The sequence below is a fragment of the Crotalus tigris genome, unplaced genomic scaffold, assembly GCF_016545835.1.
Source record: "Crotalus tigris isolate CLP2741 ecotype Arizona unplaced genomic scaffold, ASM1654583v1 scf7180000018018.2415403412:4055106, whole genome shotgun sequence".
NCBI lineage: Eukaryota > Metazoa > Chordata > Lepidosauria > Squamata > Viperidae > Crotalus > Crotalus tigris.
In genome coordinates, this window is record NW_024096780.1 from 3,835,881 (window position 1) to 3,856,222 (window position 20,342).

The window sequence follows — 20,342 nt, forward strand, 5'->3', positions numbered from 1 at the left end:
AAACTACAGCAATCTATAAATTTTAGACATAGCAATCTAGAAGTATAGCAGTAAAGGAGCATACACTTAAATTGCTAGGATCATCTCAAGATTCTTTAAAGAAAGTGGACAGGCCTTTTGGCTTAAGGGTCAAGAACCCATATCTTGCGCAGTCAGAAATTTGAATAGTTTTTCGTAATCACATTAAAACTGTTTTGAAAAACATTCTGTATTATCCAGTCCAGAGTGGAAGTTCAAAATCTTATTCTTCCATTTCAAATTCACTGGGCAAATTTTATCTCAACTTTATTAATCTTTTCGAGTTTTGTTCTAAGGAAAATCATTAAGAAAACAATAACAATATAATCTTATGGCTTAGAAATAAATTCTAAGGCAGCGTTATTAAATTATTCTATGCAGCGAATTAAACTATTCTATGCAAAGTACTGTAATGGCACACTTCGCTAGGAAGCACATTCATGAGTGTAAACGTTGTGAGACACAGCATGCTTATTTAAGCAATTACAGTGCTGCATTTGAAAAAGGGAAATGAATTTCATAGAATTGCAAGGAATCATTTAGGCCATCAAGTCAAACTCTCTGCTTGGTACAGAAATCTAAACTAAAAAATCTCTGTCAATTCTGCTTGGAACACAGCCAGTGAAGAGGAGTCCACCACCTCTCTGGCTAAACAAGTGCACATTCAGCTAGCTTTTTGCCATCATGGGAGCTTTTTCTCATATTCAGTCATAATTTCTGGGACCTGTGTATTCTGGAGTAATAGATCATTTTATTTTTCAAATATATGAAGAGCGCTTTGCATGCAAGAAAACTGAAGTAATATCTGAGCCAGCAACACGTGTCTCACAGTCTAACCATGGTTGGTTCAAAAGCATCAAAACTGAATTGGGCCCAAAATAAGAGAAATAAAGCACTGGTCAAGTAGATCCAGCCACATTCATAAGCTGAAATTTGCAATACACTCTGCCTGTGTGCCAGGATTTTCCAAACTGTTAGTGCTACCAGTGCTTTCTCTTTTAGCAATGATGTTTTCAGACACAGAAAGCAACAGAACACACGAACAATAGACACCAATGAAGTCAGTTATCAGCTGACAAGATGACACACATTTCAACAAGAGAATGTTTAACAACAGAAAGCATGTCCAAATGGGTGGTTTAAAATATTAATTACACAACTTGTGCTCAGTAAAAGTTAATTGTTCAATTAAGTACATGCTGAATAACTCAGTTCTATATTTCACTTCTTTACATTACTCTGATACAAGTATATTAGATAAAATCTCAAAGGTCTTCATTTCTATGAAACAGAATTATATTAAATATCATGCTAGAATGAGAGTTGTACATTTATACCGATTCTACAAATGTGAGTGACTTTGTAGTGGGGCAGAATTCTAAGCATCTGAGCAGGTACCTGTATACCAACTTTTTTAGCCCTTGATATAGAAATATCCAAGCAATATTTCATGAAACCATAAGCACCTTCACCTTTGTAGTAATATGTAACAGAATTCAAAGCAATATGATTATAATATAGATTGATAAAAGAATCTAAAATTGCAGAGTACTGTAATGAAATTTAAAGCACATATACTGTTTCCTACATGAAGCTGATCAGACGGAACTGTCCCTAGGAACTGGTAGAGGATAGTAATAAAAAGAATCTTATTCAATTCCTCCTCATCTGGTTAAGAAATCAACATGCACATTGTTCTATATGGGATCATAACATAACTGAAGCAGTTCCACTCACAGGAAACAGTCTCAGAATTTGGCAGCTAAGGAAACCAGGTTGATTCAGAGCCTTGTATAACTTCTTGTTACTCTATATGACTAGTAGAGTCACATATTGGATTTAATTCTTCACGGGAAATTTAAGTATTGTACTTTTTCCCTGGTGTGTGATATATATAGGTTTGCCATGTGAAAGCTAGTTACCGTTAGAGAAAAAGTACATTTGAAAGTGTGCTACTTAATTGGGTACATTTTACTTACAAAGACCAGAAGCCATCTGGTTAAATATGCTCAAGCTGTCATTAATTGCTACAGTAGATGTGATTCCAACTATTAGTCTTCTCTTAAACTGTGTTCCTTAATTTGCGGAAGATGTGTTTCAACACTGAGCAATCTGGTCCATTAAAAGCAGTTATTCTCTAGTCTTTGAATTATAACAGCAGTGGAAACTGGGATTTCTGTCATTAAGTAATATGGTCAGAAAGCATGACATCACATGACTGCACTTTTAACAATGGTAATCTTTGCAGTCGCCACTGCTGTTTTTAAATGAGCACCTCCTCACAGTTTCCAACAATCAAAAGTGGGAAGCAAATAGGAAATTGTAAGTCCCAGGTGTCTCAAAAGCAGGCCAGTAGGCAGGTTAAGTGGCTGCTGTTGGGTGGGAAAGGGAAGGGCTGTGCAGATAGTTGGGGTGGCGCAGCATGAGTGTGGCAGGGCTTGGGGTGGCTGCTGCAGGGTGGAGGATATGTGCACAAGTAGTTGGGGAGGGTGGCTAGGATAGTGCAGCACAAAGTCAGTGAGTCAAAATCACCCAGCAAATCTGGAGAGCGCAAACTTAGTTAAATAAAAAAAGAAGACTTAATGATAATTTTGATTGGAAAGTCTTTCAGGGATCCTAGCAATGTCAGGAACAAGAAAAGCAAGTCAAGCCATGATGGTTAGGAATTGCAGGAAATAAATACAATACAGCTCAGAGCCAGTAATAATAAATCTTCAATAGCTTGACACAATGAGTTTTTAAAGGACTGGGAGAAAACACAGCTGTTTTGTGAAGACAGATTTAAGTTCTCTGCATAAATATAGATCTGCTATTCTGAACAACTATTAGAAAATCAAAGCAAATTGGACTCATACCTCTGTGGCTGCCGAACTGCCACCAAGATCGCGGGATACAAAGAGGTTCACAATAGGTCTACTGATTCTCTGAGTGGCCAAAATTAATGCCAAAGGCCACCAAAAACCTAGCATCTTTCTTATTGTAGCATCTCCCTGCAGATAAAATGAGAAAAAGTCAGTGTTGTTAAATCACAAAACCCGAGCACAGCCAATAGAGGAGCTAAAGAAATTATTTTACAAATTTCAGAATGTTTCAAAGATAGAGAAGTAGCATTAAAAAGCTCCTAAGGATATAAATAAAAAAGGAACTACATATTGTCTATGAAATCCAGGAATATTACTGTCCTGGGTGTTCAATTCATAAGAGAAGTATTTTAAGAATTTTCTTAAAATGATTGTGCTTTAGTTACAGAATTATGCAATGTGATATTTCAAAAAATAGTTCTTCTCATACATTTTTCTGCAAAGAAGCATCCTGGAAGATGAATGACTTTCACTGTCCCGCTATTGATTTTGCATTTTAGTTCTATGCTTATTTCCTTGGCTTGATGCTGACTGTCTCTGTTTCTTAGTATTGATAGAAATAAGAATGAGACAAAAAATATCAGAAACAGGAACACAAGAAATACTTTGGTAGAGATATGTAGGAGAAGAAGCAACAATGAAATAGAATGATCAAGTGGCATTATTTACGCCAAGTTTGATATATGCTGCTGAAACTAAAAAAGAATAAGTTACATTGAAGCCAGTATGTTTTATTGCCTAGCTATTGGTATGTAACTGTAGTAGTCTTGTACTCAGCAAAAGCCCACAAGCATCTTTGTAGGAAATGTTCAAAATGCAATTGATCTCTTACTGTTACTATACATTTTTTACCCTGGAATATTTTTCTCATTACATTTTTCAAACCTATGAAATAGCAAAATACCAATTAAATTTATGAAATGTCTTTTTAAAAGCATCCTTGCAAATGCAGGTGTGTAGTAGCTAACAGGAAATACTAGAAAGAGTTTTCTCTTTTTTTTGGTTAAAAAATCAACATTACAGTCCTCAATCTCTGTAACACACACACACACACACACACACACACACACACACACACACATATATATAGAGAGAGAGGGGGGGGAGGGAGAGAGAGGGGGAGGGAGGGAGGGAGGGAGGGAGAGAGAGAGAGAGAGAGAGAGAGATTGAACTATAACCCTATACTAACAATGGACGTATTGAATGCAATTATACAGTTAACATATTAATGTATCCAAACTTACTCCCATCTCTGGCCCGCTATGATCAGGAATAGTATCATGAATGTTTCTGTAGTAACCCAGGCATAACGTGGTACATCGGACGAGTGCTCCCATGTACAAAGACAGGATTGGGATCAGAAGGGGCTCTCGGCATTCCAAGTGACTGTGCAGTAAAATAGCCACAAAAACCACCTATCCAGAAAAAAAAAGAGAGAGAGGAGGAAGTCTAGTTAGGAATACCTAAGACTATCAGAAGGCTAAGTCGGGGCATCATTTTCTGAGCATGAGCTATGTCTTCATTATTGTTCAGGAACATATCCTCTGAAATTGCTAAAGGCAGATAGTATATATTGGCTTTTCACTTTTCAAGAAATAACAAAGAGCAGAACTTTATGATTGATTCCTATTACATGCATACCCCATTAATTTGAGAAATTGCTCCTTTTTATTCTGTAGATGTATTTGAAAATCAGAGAAGATCTCCCCACCTTCTCAACTGTACTCAACATTTTATTAAAGAAGATATGGCTAAGATTTTCATCAAGAAGCTGTAGGCATGCACACACTGGGAGAAATGAATTTGAAATTACAAGTAATAGCACTGAATTGTTGTAGCATCCCCACAATCATGTGATCAAAATTCAAATGCTTGGCAACTGGCATGTATTTGCGACAGTTGCAGCATCCTGGGATTATGTGATTGCCATTTGCGACTTTCCCATGGTTTCAGACAAGCAAAGTCAATGGAGGAAACTGGATATGCTTAATGACTGTGTGATTAACTTAACAATTGCAGCAATTTGTTTAACAACTATGGCAAAAAAGATTGTTAAATTGGGGACACAACTAACTTAGCAACTGCCTTGCTTAGCAAAGAAAGTTCTGGCTCCAACTGTAGACGTAAATGGAAGATTATCTATATTTTAAATAACTGATTTTTTTAAAAAAAAATCCTGAACATATATGGAGGAAAAAAAATATGGTGCTGGTGAAATAAGAACAAACAATAATTGGAGGCAGGACCAAGAGGAAAAGCAAGGGAACAGTTGCATTGATGTAGATCTCATCTACTTCCTCTTACCAATTTATAATGTTATTATGGATACTTGAAAACACAGAACGTGAGATAACTGGTAAGAGCAGGAAAGTTTTAAATAACAATGCAATCTGATTGAAAGTTTAGCTCAACAATCTTTGCAACATTTCTGTAAGACTGGTTATCTCAATGTTGCTGATGAATGGCTGAATGTTCTGCTTAATTAAATGCATTAATGATTTAATTAAGACTACAGTATATTGGTGTTTAAAAGATATATGATCTGTAGAGAAATCAGAATAGATGCAATATATTATGCAACAGAGCACATATTTTTACACAAAGAGTTAGTTTAAACCCAAATTGTTGGTTCATTTTGTAGTATTCTCCTTATCTGTGTGAGTCAAGATAATTCTGATTATTTTATGCCTATTTCACAGGATTCTCATGTATTTTCAGGGAAGTAAAAATATAGCATATTATACAAATAATCATAACACAGATGAAAACTAGAGTTAATTGTTTCCTCAGTAGTTTTAGCACTGTGTTTAAAAGCTAAAGAATGGAACTAGAATAATCAGTGTGCCTTTGCTTTCCATTTGATTGCTTTCTTTTTATATTTAGTATAATTATTTTAATTGCAAAGAACAACTCTTCAAATAAATATAACCAATAAAGTAAGTTTGGATAATTCTCTTGAGAAAATTTTACAATTCACAGCTAATGCATGTGAATCTTGATGCATTCTGTATATCTCCAAAGAGAAAAAAATAACATCCATGTGGGCTAATTAGTGAAATATTGAATTAATGTTTTTAATGAGAGTGATTACAATTTAATAGAATATTTAAACAAATATCCTGCAGTCTGTTACATTCCCTTCCAATTAGTTTTATATATTGTTTAGTATGCATGGAAGCATTAACTGAGCTGAAGATCATGTTAAGGACAGAAAACCTGTTAAATAGGATTGCTGAGCAAGAAACAAAGATGAAGTGCACCAAAGATCAATTGTTAAAACAGAAATTTTGAGGTAATTCATACTCAGGATGTGGTAATTTGTAGGTTTTTGCCACAAAACTGTGGTGCGATTGAAAACTAACAGAGAAAATTTCTCTGGGTTGCCTTTCCAATCCAAAAATTATTGTGTGCTTAGTCTGAGAGAACAGTAGGAAAAAATAAAGGCTGAATTATAGTATTAGTTTAAATACAGTCACAAGTATATTTAATGGCGTCCATTTCAGCACCATCTAACAGTTAGATGAGTCATTAATGGTTATTATGACACAAACAAAGAAGAGCTAAGCAACAACAGTATAATTATAACATTACAGTATAATATAAATGCTGATAATAAACACAAAAATCAATAACATTATGTATATATGTGTGTATATGTAAGTATGTATGTATGAATGTGTGTGAGTGTGTATCTAGTCCCTGACAGATGTAGCAGTGCCAAATGACAGCACCGTCAGGAAGAAGGATTATGAGAAACTGGAGATTGAGGAAGACACAGATCACTCTTAATGGTGAGAAGGTTTTTTCTTTTTTAATATTAACTTCTTATTTCCAACGTCCAGGTATTGGCAGCCCAGAAACCTCAGCATCAATTCATGCATGTTCAAACATATAAATTAAGAAAGACTTTTTCCAGCAGGGAAGTGGTATTCATTTAACTGGACATTTCCCAAAGCAGAAGTAGTTGTAAATTGAACAAATTCTTACCTGAGCAATAACGTCTGAAATGGAGGCACATCCAACCAGAAAGCTGTATTTGTGTTTCAAAAGAATGCCTGCATGTGTCCAAGCCTGACAAAAACGAAGAAAATAGATCATCAGTTGGGATGACTTTAAATTCTGGAATACTGGTAAAATAAATTTCACAACCACAACATTTGCTATAAGTGTTCTAGAACACTAAAAGCCATCATTTCTTTCTCTGCTCATCAAGGTATGAATCTCATTCTATTGTGCATTAGATGGGAAAATGTGCTTTCTAATAATAATGCACTGTGGCAGGACAACATTGTATAGCCTCGAACTCCAGATGTTTGGTTATAATGTCTATCCTCTCTAGCATAATCACTAGTCAGGAATTACAAAGGTTACACATCATCATTATCTGGGAATGGATGGTTAGAAAAGATTGTGGCAGTTTCCAAAAGCATACAAATAAGTCAATTACAAAATGAACTATAGATACAGACATATTTTAAGCATTAGTATCAAGTTATGTATAATTATTTAATCAATTATTGTTTGGGACATAAGCTAACTCCTTAAACTGACTGGGAGAGTGGACATTTGTTGAATTACAGTCAAAGAATGGGACCAGAGTAACTGGAGAGACTTAACTTCTGAAAATTACAATAAACCTTCAACTGACTGGACTGTGAATGTAAACAGTGCCTGTTAAAGCAGAATGTCTGTTACATCCAAACAGAATTTTACATATATACAGATACCTACAGTGAACAGATTTTGATCTCCGTGTCTGAAGCCCACTTAAGTAAGATCCATTAAACAAGGGTTTATGTAATAATTACATGTGAAATAAAAGAGAGATAGTGAGGCACTTTTCTTTGTAAAAAAAAAAAAAAGGCTTTATAGAAGTCTTTGAAGAGGCTGAGCTGTACTAAAAAAAAGGCAAGTAGAACAAATTTAATTTCGTGGAACAAACTACAGAAGCTAAACAAACCACAATTGAGTAAAAAAAAAACCCAACCCTGCTAACTCTTTTAAAAGATCTCCAAAAGCAAGAATAGCAATCTTTTTTGCAGACTCACCATGGCATCCATGAAAGGAAAAGCTGCAAGATAAAGGAAGGCCTTGCGTGTTTTACTTCCCACAGAATCATCAACATGATGCAACTTGTTAATGATGTAATATCCCAGATCACTGTATGCTGCAGAATAATAATAATAATAGTAGCAACAGGAATACTAATGAATAAGAATAATAAGTAGCAATAGCAGTGATATTCAACAGTTCAGTATTTTAGGATGAAAAAAAAATACAGGAGTTCTTTTCCACTGGAAATGCTGACAGTTTTTATGGACAAAATTTCATTGCTTAATAGGTTGCCTAAGTGTATTAAAATAAGAGTTCCCCCCTCCCCCCCAAAAAATAAGGGAGCAACAGTTTTTTCTTCCAGGAATTGCAAATGACTGAAGGAAAATGAGAATTGAATGAAGTAATTTTATGCTCTTTTCTTTAGTACAATTGCGTATTATACTATAAAGGCTCTTGATTAAAAGCAAATAAAATATTATCACAGGTGATTATTTAGAAAGACTGTACTAAGGATACACAAGCAGCTTAGTTAAGCCAATTGCTTTAGAATACACTAGCTGCTACCAGATAAATCAGAGTAAACCTATTTTGATTCCTAGAAGATGTATTTACTCATGGTAAGACACTGGATACTTTTATTGCTTGGAATCTTTTTTTCTACCTCCCCTCTATCTAGTTTTGCCATCAATTCTCTGTCAAAATGAGTCACCATAGTAACTTTCCATAACTGTTCAGTCCTCACTCCTAATTCAGGATGCTAGTCAACTGATATGTCTTCTTCACTTATTTTTACTCAGCTCATTCACTCTTCTCCCTGTCTCTTCTCATCCATCTTGTCTTCCACAGTTGCTGAAGGATAATATTGTCCTATCTTAGTTCCCTAATTGTCCTCTTGGGAGCTAGGGCAAATATTTTATGATATCAAAACAGGACTGAAATATATACATAAGATTTAGTGAATGGGTCCCCGATCCCCTGCCTGCTGGGAATGGGCCACACAAGGGGCGGGCAAGTTATGAAGCTTCATTTGCATCTGTGCAGGATATAGATTATACATGTGAAACTATCCCCCCACTGCCACCATCGCTGCCGGTCCATGGAGCCAGAAAAGTTGGGGATTGCTGATTTAATGGATAAGCTGCATAACTGTAATTTTTCAAAAAGCTGTTATCCTCTAAGCCAGTGGTCCCCAACTTTTTTTGCTCCAGGGATTGGTTTTGTGGAAGAATTTTTTTCCACAGACTGGGGGGGGGGGGATGGTTTCAGTTTTGCTCACTTGCCCACCACTCACCTGCAGCTGTGTGGTCCGGTTCCTAACAGGCCATGGACCGGTACTGGGGATTGGGGACCACTGGTCTAAACTATTAGTGTTCTTAAAAGCATTTTGTTATTCTTCTAAGAAACATACTTATGAACCAAAAGTGATTCAGTGTTAAGTCAGAAAATTACATTGAATCCAGGGGACCAATTTTCTCTGCTTTCAATATTCAAAATATTAGTTGCTTTCAAAGATCTTATCAAGGAACTGAGTACTGCATTTATACTGACAAATATCCCCACATGTTTCCGATTACATTCTCTAACCAACTGTTGGCATTTACAGTTTTGAAAAACAATGATTTCATACTAGCATGAGGAAAGCTACCACATCAAAAGTGGCACACCGCCTCAATGCTTCATCAGTTAATCTTATCAAACTAATATAATTTAAGGAAAAGCATGACATGGCTAAGAATCTTATCACTTATATAGCATGGATGCTCGGTTTTATCTTTTATGTTTAATTGTTGATGTTTTAGTTAGTTTTGTTTTTAATTTCTTAAACCTGTAAGTGACCTTGAAGTTTTGCCTTACCTTAAAAGGGAGTCTAAAATGGTTTCAGATGAATAAATGCTATTGCAAAATGTGCACAAAAAAAGAGAGTATCTGCTAAGTATCATATCCTCTATGATACGTAGCAGCATCAATGCTGAATACTGGAGCCCCTTCATTTCAATTGTTTAATGCCCATTTTTTTGTACTCCATCTGTATCTCTTCTGACTTCCGTTTACCCATACATTAACTATTATTACAAAATGAAGATTACAATAGACTGTGGAAATAGAAAAACCCATTGCTGTAAGAATTTTAGTTAGTGCTTACTGTATGCCAAAATATCACTAAGCTTTTCAATACTTCTACTTCAATATTGTTTGAATAACCAGTCAGAAATAAGGGTTAAGAACAAATGTAGAACCCAAATAAGATATATTTTGTTATTGGTGACAACATGAGGATACCTTCTGCTAAGAGACCTGGCTTTGATCAAAATCTAGAGAGTAAGGGAGGGAAGTTCTACCTCTGGCAAAATTATAATGGACAAATTCCTAAAAAAATTGAATGAATACAAAAGAAGTTATTTGTCAGCCAATTGTTTGAGAAGAGATGCTATTTCAATAACGTGAAACAAACTTACCTATCAAGGTATGAAACACTGCAGCCACCGCACCAGCTACAACCATGCACAAAACTGCTTTGGTTCTGTCTCTTTTACTGTTGACAAAAACCAGACCCACATTTTTGAAATCACTCATTGGTCCAGTGAAAAACTTCATGAGGGAGTATGCCAAGCCATAGCTGGCTAGCATTTCCACAGCATCTTCCTTAACAGCTGCAATTCCTCTATTCAAGGCCTAAACAGAAACAAGAAAATAGAAAGGAAGAGAAATTAACACGTGCAATATGTTATTAATTATGTTTACTAATTTTTAATCAAATAAAGTAAAAAAGACATATGCATTATTTTGCATAGCTCAGAAAAGAGACTGTTTCCACATAATATTTTTGTGCAACTCTATTTCTTTATTCATTATATTTAAAAGTGAGCCCCAAAATCACTATCTTCCATTTGTATCCCTCCTGTTTTCTTACCACATAAATCAGTAATATGGAGTCCATAGGTGGCATAGCACCTGTTGTTCTAAAAAGATACACCGTAAAATTCAGTCACATGAATCTCACATGGAACCTCATGAACTTTCAGAGTTCTCACATGAGATCTTAGAAGCTTTATTTTGGCAGGCAGGTTGAATACACTACAACATGATAGCATCCAAGGCCTGACAAAACCATTAATCAAAAGTATAAACCATGCATTTAAGAGGAAATAACACAACAACAGGTACATGTGAACATAAGGTCTATGAACTATGAACCTAGTAAGACATATCCTTGTATGTTGTACCCTATACCTGGTGCTAGGCTTGGTTTGCACTGTTTTAACTTCTGAAATTAAGACAGTTATATATACAGACAATGAGAGATGTGACCTTGATGCAAATATGCAAGGAACTGTTACATAAGCAAAGCAGGTTGATGCATTCTTTAACCTTACGAAACAAGGTAACATTTGGAAAAGCACTTCAGGTAAACACCTCCCTGAATCAGTGGAATATAAGAAGAGGAGATACAGCACAGTCGGTCTTGCAGAAAATGTTAATATAGCCTATCTCAAGAAAGTGTAGTTCTAATTTCCTTCTGGAGTTATTTTCTGCTCTGATCTACTTACAGAGACTGACATTATGTGACAGTTTAATTTCAAAAATTGTTACTGATCTATTTCTATATTGTAATTATGATTATGAACAGATCAATTTCTTGGTCAAACATTGTTCAGCTAATTTGATTTTTCTTTCCCCCAAAAGGAAATATATCAACATATAAAATGAGCAAAACTAACCTATTCATAGAAATAAGTTAAATTTTTCCTGCTCTAAACTGTTTGTGAAAAATGAATGTACATCGACTAAGCTTTGTATATTAAGCATATATATTAAGCAAACTTCTTTTGCATGCCAGTGCCCGAGTTTCAATAGTGGAAATATATTAATATTGCTTTATTCCATTTCATGCACATGATCTTAAAAAAACAAAATATAAACCATTCAGTTCTGCTAAGACCTAGAGGCTGCAAAATGTATCCTTTTATTCACAAGTGCACTGTTTGTTCCCACCCACATAAAAAAAATTTTTTTCTTCTATCTTGCCTGCTTTAAAACAAAATCATTGGGTCCACCGGGGAGCATTTATCTCCTTTCTATTGTCTATTTGTGTGCTGAATTTTGTCTGTCTGAGTTTTAGGATAAAAAGATTTAAAGACCATTTCCCTGTTCCATTTACTAAAACGCTCTTGATGTTCCTTTGTACATCTATATATACTGTACCTACATTTGAGCAGTACAGTCTTTTCCATCCTTCCATAAATATGATTCAGTGTCAAAGTGCATAGAAAGAAAGTGATTTTATTACTAGCAAGCTGGCAGCCTGACACTATTCATCTGACATAATACTCTTGGTCTCTGATTACCCAGATAAAAGAATGATTTAAGAACAGGATTTAGAGCATCAAAGCACACATGACTGACTCGTCACATAGTATTTTGCAAACAGCTGCAGGAGAAGAGTCATACTGTAGCATGGTAGAGAGGTGGGGAATTCATGATGCAATGGAAGTAAATAATAAGTGTTAATTTGGCTATGACTCTACAATGACCGCAGAAGCCTTCGTGTAGAAAGTGTTCCTTTCACCTCTGGCTGCCCTGAGCTTCAAAACATTAGTTTCAAAGAGCAAACCTTTAGCAAGAATGTATTTCCAAGGGAAGGGAAGATTATTACTTGATGATGTTCAGGGGCATTTAGGGATGAGAACTACTTAACGGGGAAAGGTGGAGTAAATTATGAGGTACATAATCCTCCTCCCCAACTTAAGGTAGATTAAGCAACACATACTTGGATAATTCAATTCACTTCAGAAGTTTAAGTCATAGAGAATAAGCACTTTTTCAATTCAGTACAAAATTAAACTTCTGAAATTCATTGCTACAAAATTTGGAGATAGGTCATAAGCTTAAACAGCTATATAAATTCATGGTGAGTATAGGTTTCAGAAGGTAAATTAACCACAACAGCTAAATGGAAGCTCTGTGTTCATAGACAGCAATGAGTAAATACTAGAATATAAAGCATGTCAACAAAGTGAATATTTGTATATATAAACATCAGACACTGAGCAGGACATATTTTTAGTAACTGATTCATAAATAAAAAAATAGAAATTTTTGAGTTTGACTTATAACAATTATAAATGACTGGCCAGGAATCATATTGTAGAGCTGTATGGCACCTTGACCTTGTGTGGCTGTGTATTTCTTGTAGGTCTTTGCTAATTATTCATCATGAAATAATGTCTCAGCTCAGTTGTTCCACTAAGAAGGAATAGTTCACTGGAGAAATTATGGAAGGTCTGACACTGCAATGATGCCATGCAAAAGTTGGTTTTCCAGTGGGTGGCTACTAAAGTAAATCTAACCCAAATGTTGGTTGCTCAGTTTAATTAACTACCTCCAGACAAACCAAATGTTTTGACTGACCAGTTCAGCATTTCCTTTTTTAAAGCCAAAGAGAAAGAGCTAATAAATCAAATATGTCAAATCTTCACTAGTACAGTCCCTAGAAAATCAGTTTTTCCCCAAACACTGGAAAGCTGAGTTAGTTCCTCGACCTCATCCAGATTAAACTTGGACGATTCATGTCACTCCACATAATGTAGCTGTTCAAATCCCTGTCTAAACATTTATTTATGTGCCCAACACAGGTCTCTCTCTTTGGGAAAAGATTATTCCTCTTTAAGACTCAAACAAATTTTGGAGTCTTACAAAGAACATAGACTTCATGAAAACAAGAAAAGAACTCTTATGATTAATAGACATTTAACTCAAATACAGATACTGCAAGATAATTTAGATCACATCAATAATATTACTTCAATCACAGGGTATACAACAAAAATAACAAAACTTTATGAAAACCAAAACAATACCTGAGGAAATCTTTGTAATTCTTACTCTTTACTACACATGGATAAAGTATTCTTGCAATGAGGAAACTGATTTTTATTAATTTACAGTGATTTATATAGCTTAATATAATCACTACCAAATGTACTTTTTGGGGAAAAGTGAGCTATACCTTTGTTTTCTATTTCCTTCCAAACTAATTAGATAGATAGGTGTTGTCCTTATCAGTCCTAAGACCAATTTAAAATTGTAATCGATTGGCACCTACAGTAAAGTTTTATGACTTTTAGTCCATAATATATATCCATCAGCAATATAGAATCTCATCTTGCTAACCATTATCTGTAAACAAGTCAAAGTAGGTTGTTGTAATCCTTCCCAAATGTGTGGGGGTGAACCTTAATTTAAAAATGGTATCTCGAGGCAATCCATCTTAAAATGCAGGATCAGGAAATCAATAATAATAGCCCTCAAAGGAGGGCCACCCAAGAAGTTAATAGGTGTTAGGCTACAAAAGGCAATACTTGGTTTGCTACTGCTAGTGAGACATGATGGAAAGATGGGTAGTTGATGGGAATCAAAAACTTAATTTTGTGAAACCTCAGAGAGACTGGAAAATTGTTCATGTCACAATACTTTATTTTGCTGAGCCAAGAGCAGCTCTCAGTATGAAATGTTCATATCTGCTGATAATGAGAATATTAAGGTAAGAAGCCGAGACAACATTAGGTGGGCCTGGGAAAGAACACAATAGCGGTCTAGAAAGATGGAAAAATTGCTGCCAAAATAACAGAAAAACAATTAAAGAGGTAATGATGGCATTTCCCATACAAAAACTATTTGTATATGTCTCAGTGTTAAATGTTTTGTAGTTAAAAAAATAAATGTAGAAAAAAATTAAGAAAGGAAGGAAGATAAAGAAAAAGATGTTCAAATAATGGAGTGGAAACACACACATACCAAAAAAAGAAACTTAAAAAGCAACTTCCCATCTTCTTTACAGAAGTTGTAGACATATTTGATACTGTTTTCTGCCTTGAAAAATCACATGTACCTTCTTCCCAGGTATCTATGTTCAGCAAAAAATCCATAGAGGGTTTCCAGTGTTTAACAAAAGTGGTTGTTGTTCCTTCCTTAACAAAAAGTCATTTCTTAAATGTATTTTATAACTTTTACAGCTAATCTTTGACTTACAACCACAATTGAGCCCGAAGTTTCTGTTGCTCGTTTGTTAAATGAATTTTGCCCCATTTTACGACCTTTTATGCCACAGTTGTTAAATGAATCACTGCAGTTATTAAATTAGTAACACAGTTATTAAGTGAATCTGGCTTCCCCATTAACTTGATCACATGATCCGGTGACACTGCAACCGTCATAAATATGAGTCAGTTGCCAAGCATCTTAATTTTGATCATGTGATCAAAATGGCCGTAAGTGTGAAAAGCGGTCATCAGTCACTTTTTTCAGTGCCGCTGTAACTTTGAATGGTCACTAAATGAACCGTTGTAAGTCGAGGATTACCTTTATATAACAGGTTTTTCAAATTATATTTAATATAAGTTATATCAAATGTATATAAATTTTATTAAATATATTTATTATATAAGCATTTATTTTAAAAATAAAAATAGTTTTAAAATAAATGGTGGATCCCAGTTAGGTATTGCAAAATCATTTGATGACATAGATTATTGTCTGGGAAGTGTACCAGACAGGCAACCAGCCAGTCAAGGAGAGTTTGCTGCCAGGAAGAATCAAGGTGGCAAACATCTTTGTCCTCATTGCCAAAAATAGCATATGATCCCAATGCAATGAGTAAGTCTTTTCAACTCATGTAGTTTAATGAGGAAGCACCACTGACTGTTTATTTGAGAAAGGCTGCTGCTGAGATAGATATCTTATGTATCTGCTGGGAAATCTCAAGTGGAAGAATCTGAATCCCTCAGGATGGAAAACTTTACAAAATGTCAAAAGTCTATTAGGGGTTGAGGAACTGTAGTACGATATTTTTTCGACTGCTATGCATTGTATTATAATTTGTCAAACTCCCTGCTTTGGAACATGTACACATCTACATAAATATATAAGAATATTTGTCCATTTAGTATAAAATGTTGGTCTATTTGTGCAGCAGTGTAACCTGGTCAGTTGTGGCTTTCTCAGGTTGCAGGAAGAGATACTTCCCACAGTCTGCTAACTCTTAATTGCAGATGCGGGAACTGAACCAAGTGAAACAATTCAAGTTTATGTTTCATGTTATCCTAAGACAGACTTGCTACAGTGGTATTCGATGTCCTCAGTAATATTGTCTGATTCGTGACAGAATACAAACAAACATTTACTTTTTTCCTGGAAAAGCCAAGACATTCAAGAACCTTCAAGAAAGCACATCTCAGTGAATACGGAATGGTTATCTGTGAAGTAGTTTGGTTTAAAACCAAAAGAAAAAGTATAGAAGACTACTGAGTCTCAGAGGATAGGTGTGATGCCTCCCTGATTTTTTGTCTTCAAGGTGTTATCCCAATATACACATCAGATTATTCAATATTCTGTAAGTCAGTAAACTCAGGGTTGCTATATCTTCGCTTAGAATTCACCAGCTGTTACTCACCATGGTTAAAAGGAAACTCAATATTTAAAACAACTTTAATTAATTAATTAATCAATTTCCATGGCTGCCCATCTCAGAATGACACTAGGCACTTACATATTAGTTAAAAATATTTTAAAAAAACATTTTAAAATAATAAAAATAGTAAAACCAGTAAGAACTCTAAAAACCATCCAAATTAAATGTACAACTTGGTCAGTTAGCAATACAGCCAGGAAATGAGGTCCTTGACACATTCAGCCTCCTATGCTCGTGAACCTAGCCAAAGGTTAACAGGGTTGGGGCCATTGTGATCTCTGAAGGGAGGATGTTTCATAGAGCAGAAGCCACTGTGGAAAATGCTCATTTTTTTAGTTGACCGGATCTACAACATGATCATTCTGCTCGACCTGGTTGAATAAGTAGAGACTTTTAAAAAAAGGTGATCCCTTTATAGGTATAGGTATTATCTGCTGCATTTGTTTGTATACTATTACTGTTGAACACTCTGTGGAGTATAACCTTGATAGAATTGGGTGTCTATACATTCTACAAATAAATAATTAGTTGCTAGAAGCAACATCAAAAGAGACAATTGCTCTCAAGATGCACTTTGGGAGTTTCTCAGAAGTAGGTGGAACGCTAATGTTCAGGAATGAGAATTCCAGATGATGGTATTCAAGCTGAACAACGATCATATGCATCCATATAGAGTCGTAGCCAAATTGACCTTTGAATAATGTTATTCACAAATCACTTTGAAGTTTTCACACGCCCTTTCTAAATGTGGTATCTTTGGCTATATTGATTAGGAATTCTGGAAGATGCAATTGCAACAACAATCAGAGAGCCTCGGTGTGTGAAGTCTGTGCTATTGTGAAGAAACAAGAGGTCATAGTTTCATTTCATTCCTTATTACCACCTCACACATTGTCGTTGCTATCTTTGGAACTGTAGAGAAAACTATGAACTATAGCTATTTTAACTGTCCTCATCTCCAGGATCATGAGCATCCATGTCACAGTTAAAACCATTATAACAAAATGACCTTTCTTATGAAAGGACAATGTTTGCCATCAGAATTTTTATAATACATTGTTTTTTTAAACACTATATTTGAGAACTCTGACAGCCTTGGCTAGTCCAGTATGACATCATGTCCTGTGTTTCTAAAGCCATTTTTATCCAACATGATCATTCTGTATATTTTTTCTAGTAGATGTCTCAAGGTCGTTAAAGCTCCAGACCGTTACTGAACTGTCAAGAACTCTTTTTTTACTGAGGACATTACACCCACAGACTAGGCTGTGGTTGTTATGAAAGACCAACATATTAAATGAAGTCTCAAGTAGATACAACATGTACCTTACAACTTTGTTACATGATGCATGTCATCAGGATTATCAACCAGAATTCCAAGAAGCAGAATGGTAAATTATACTATAGCGCTTCCTTAATGATGAATCTGCCAACTATCATTTAAATATTTATTGTATCAATTTTTAATGTAATAGAAAATACAAAGAAAAAAAACAATATTTAAGTTCATAGAAAACAAAAAAAAATAAAAAATAAAAAAGGAAGGAAGGAAGGAAGGAAGGAAGGAAGGAAGGAAGGAAGGAAGGAAGGAAGGAAGGAAGGAAGGAAATGAAACAGCATATATTCATACACACATATTTATACAAGAACATTGGTGACTGGGGCCATATTTCTTTATAATCATCCATTTCTAACCCAGACATTCTAACCAAGTGATGGCGAACCTTTTGGAGACCGAGTGCCCAAACTGCAACCCAAAACCCACTTATGTATCGTCGGGTATTAGGTGAGCATGGCCCATTGGGTGGGTGTGGCCCATTGGGTAGGCGTGGCTTTAGTGGTAATGGCAGACTGGGTGATTTCAATTATTTCAATTATTTCTGATTATGGCTTTGTGTTATCAGCAAAAATCCATTTGTCCAAAGAAAGATATCAGATTTTGGCAGAACTCAAGGCCTCAGACCTCCAGTCTCAAAAGGCCAGAGCCTAAAGTAGGGGTCCCCAACCCCCGGTCCGTGGACCGGTACCAGTCCGCGCATGCCAGCAACCAGTCCGCACAAACAAGCAAAGCCCCATCTGCGGGATGCAGGCAGCACACGAAACCACATCCCTTCCGGTCCATGGAAAAACCTCTCTTCACATAACTGGTCCCTGATGCCCAAAAGGTTGGGGACCTCTGACCTAAAGTAACTCAAGGGAAGTAACTCTAGGGAATGGAAACAGATCCAGACATCAACAGTTTGTTCCCCATCTTGTGAACAGAAGATGTTTTCTGCTCTTCGATACAGCCTGTGTGTCTCCATGTCCTTTTCTCCCATCCCTCTTGTTCAATTGTGTCTGATTCTCAGGGACTGCCTGGACAAGTCCCTGTAGTTTTCTTGGCAAAGTTTTTCAGAAGTGATTTGCCATTGCCTCCTTCCTAGAACTGAGAAAAAGTGATTAATTTAAAGTCACCACTGACTAAGGCAGAACTAGAACTCATGGTCTCCCAGTTTTAGCCTGATTCCTTAACTACTATATAAAACTGCTCTCTCTATATGTCCTATATATCCTGGGGGGAGGGATTATTGCACCATAGCTAAGAAAACAGCCAAATCTCATTTCAAAATCCTACACAGAATGGAACGGTCCTCCAGACATCATATTTTGATGTAACGGTTATCCTGAAAGAGGAAACCAGTGTTTGCAACATACCGGCTTAATCTCTTCTAGCAATCTAATTCGATATACCAAACAGGAAATTAAACTTCTCTTTAAATATTCTGTATTGCTGAAGGATGTAACGTGACTGGAATGACAACTGCCACCACTGTCATCTTTGCATTTACTGATAACTGTGACTGTGATGGAAATGAATCTATTTAGTTTTGTACTAGTGTGACCTGCATCTAGTCCAGACTGTGGGCGTTGTGAGGACTACACCACTCTTTCCCCACAGCACTCATTGAGGAAGGGTCTTTTTAACCTTTATCCTTTGTAGAAGGGAGGAAGAATGTGAGCAAAGAATCACAAAACAACATGGTCAATTTGATTATAGAAAAGAATTAATAATTCTCTGAAGCATTTTTAAGAAGATACTCTATTTGAACATTTATCACACTTCCCTATTTAAATTAGCCTAGCATTGGGAAGGGCTCTATGGTGAACTTAACTGTTCCTGTAATACATGAATAGAGGATTGCTATTTTTCCTTCCCTGCCTAACTGGCTCCTGTCCTTGACTTATTTCCATCTGATTTTGTTCTCTCTTTCTTTTCCTTCCCATTACAGTTCTCCCAATTCTTACTTATTATCTTCATCCTGCTTCTCTCCCTTTCTTATTTTTTTACAATTCTCCTGCAAGAAAGGAGGTGAATGTGTCGGTGTAATATTGAAGTGGAACAGTTTAGTAAGGCTGGTATAGATGCACACCCACACAAATACATATAACACATTCACAGAATGCGTAACATGTACAGAGGAGAATCTTCAGAATATTTTCAATTGGAGCTGGCAAGCCTATTTTGATAAGATGAGCAAACTGAGCACCGCATAGAAAATTCTGTGTGTATTCTTCTAAGAGGTTATCTTAAATTCAGGGCCATCTTTCTTCCTAATTATAGCACTTCTATTTTAATCTGCCATCTAATAAGCATCATTAACTCCCCTATCGAAAAGCATATGTTATAACACAAAGGCATTTTAACAACTATAAACACTGTATGCTCTCTTTTATGCCCCCTTGGCTGCCTACTTTTTTGCCAGTTTGTACTAAAAACAGTAAAGGGTACTACTGTAGGAATATTCATCTCTTTAAAGACAGTTGCAATAAGCGTTCACCTGAAGCAACTAATAACATCTCTTCACAATGAACTATCTATCACTGTTAAAGTCAATATTAATTTATATATTTGCCATCCAGATGGCAACAACTAACTGGTTATGGTTGATTTCAAGAAAGCT

The 20,342-nt window shown here is 35.7% G+C and overlaps 1 protein-coding gene across 1 annotated transcript in view; it reads right to left on the minus strand.

Annotated features, from left to right (window-relative positions):
* Nucleotides 1–20,342, minus strand: part of ANKH (ANKH inorganic pyrophosphate transport regulator) — a 97,715-nt gene that overhangs the window by 15,367 nt on the left and 62,006 nt on the right. Inside the window, exons 2-6 of the mRNA XM_039346778.1 lie at nucleotides 10,391–10,607; nucleotides 7,928–8,046; nucleotides 6,867–6,950; nucleotides 4,124–4,294; nucleotides 2,874–3,008 (exon numbers count right to left, since the gene is read on the minus strand). Coding sequence (XP_039202712.1) covers nucleotides 2,874–3,008; nucleotides 4,124–4,294; nucleotides 6,867–6,950; nucleotides 7,928–8,046; nucleotides 10,391–10,607 — 726 coding nt within the window. The remainder of the gene's footprint in view (nucleotides 1–2,873; nucleotides 3,009–4,123; nucleotides 4,295–6,866; nucleotides 6,951–7,927; nucleotides 8,047–10,390; nucleotides 10,608–20,342) is intronic.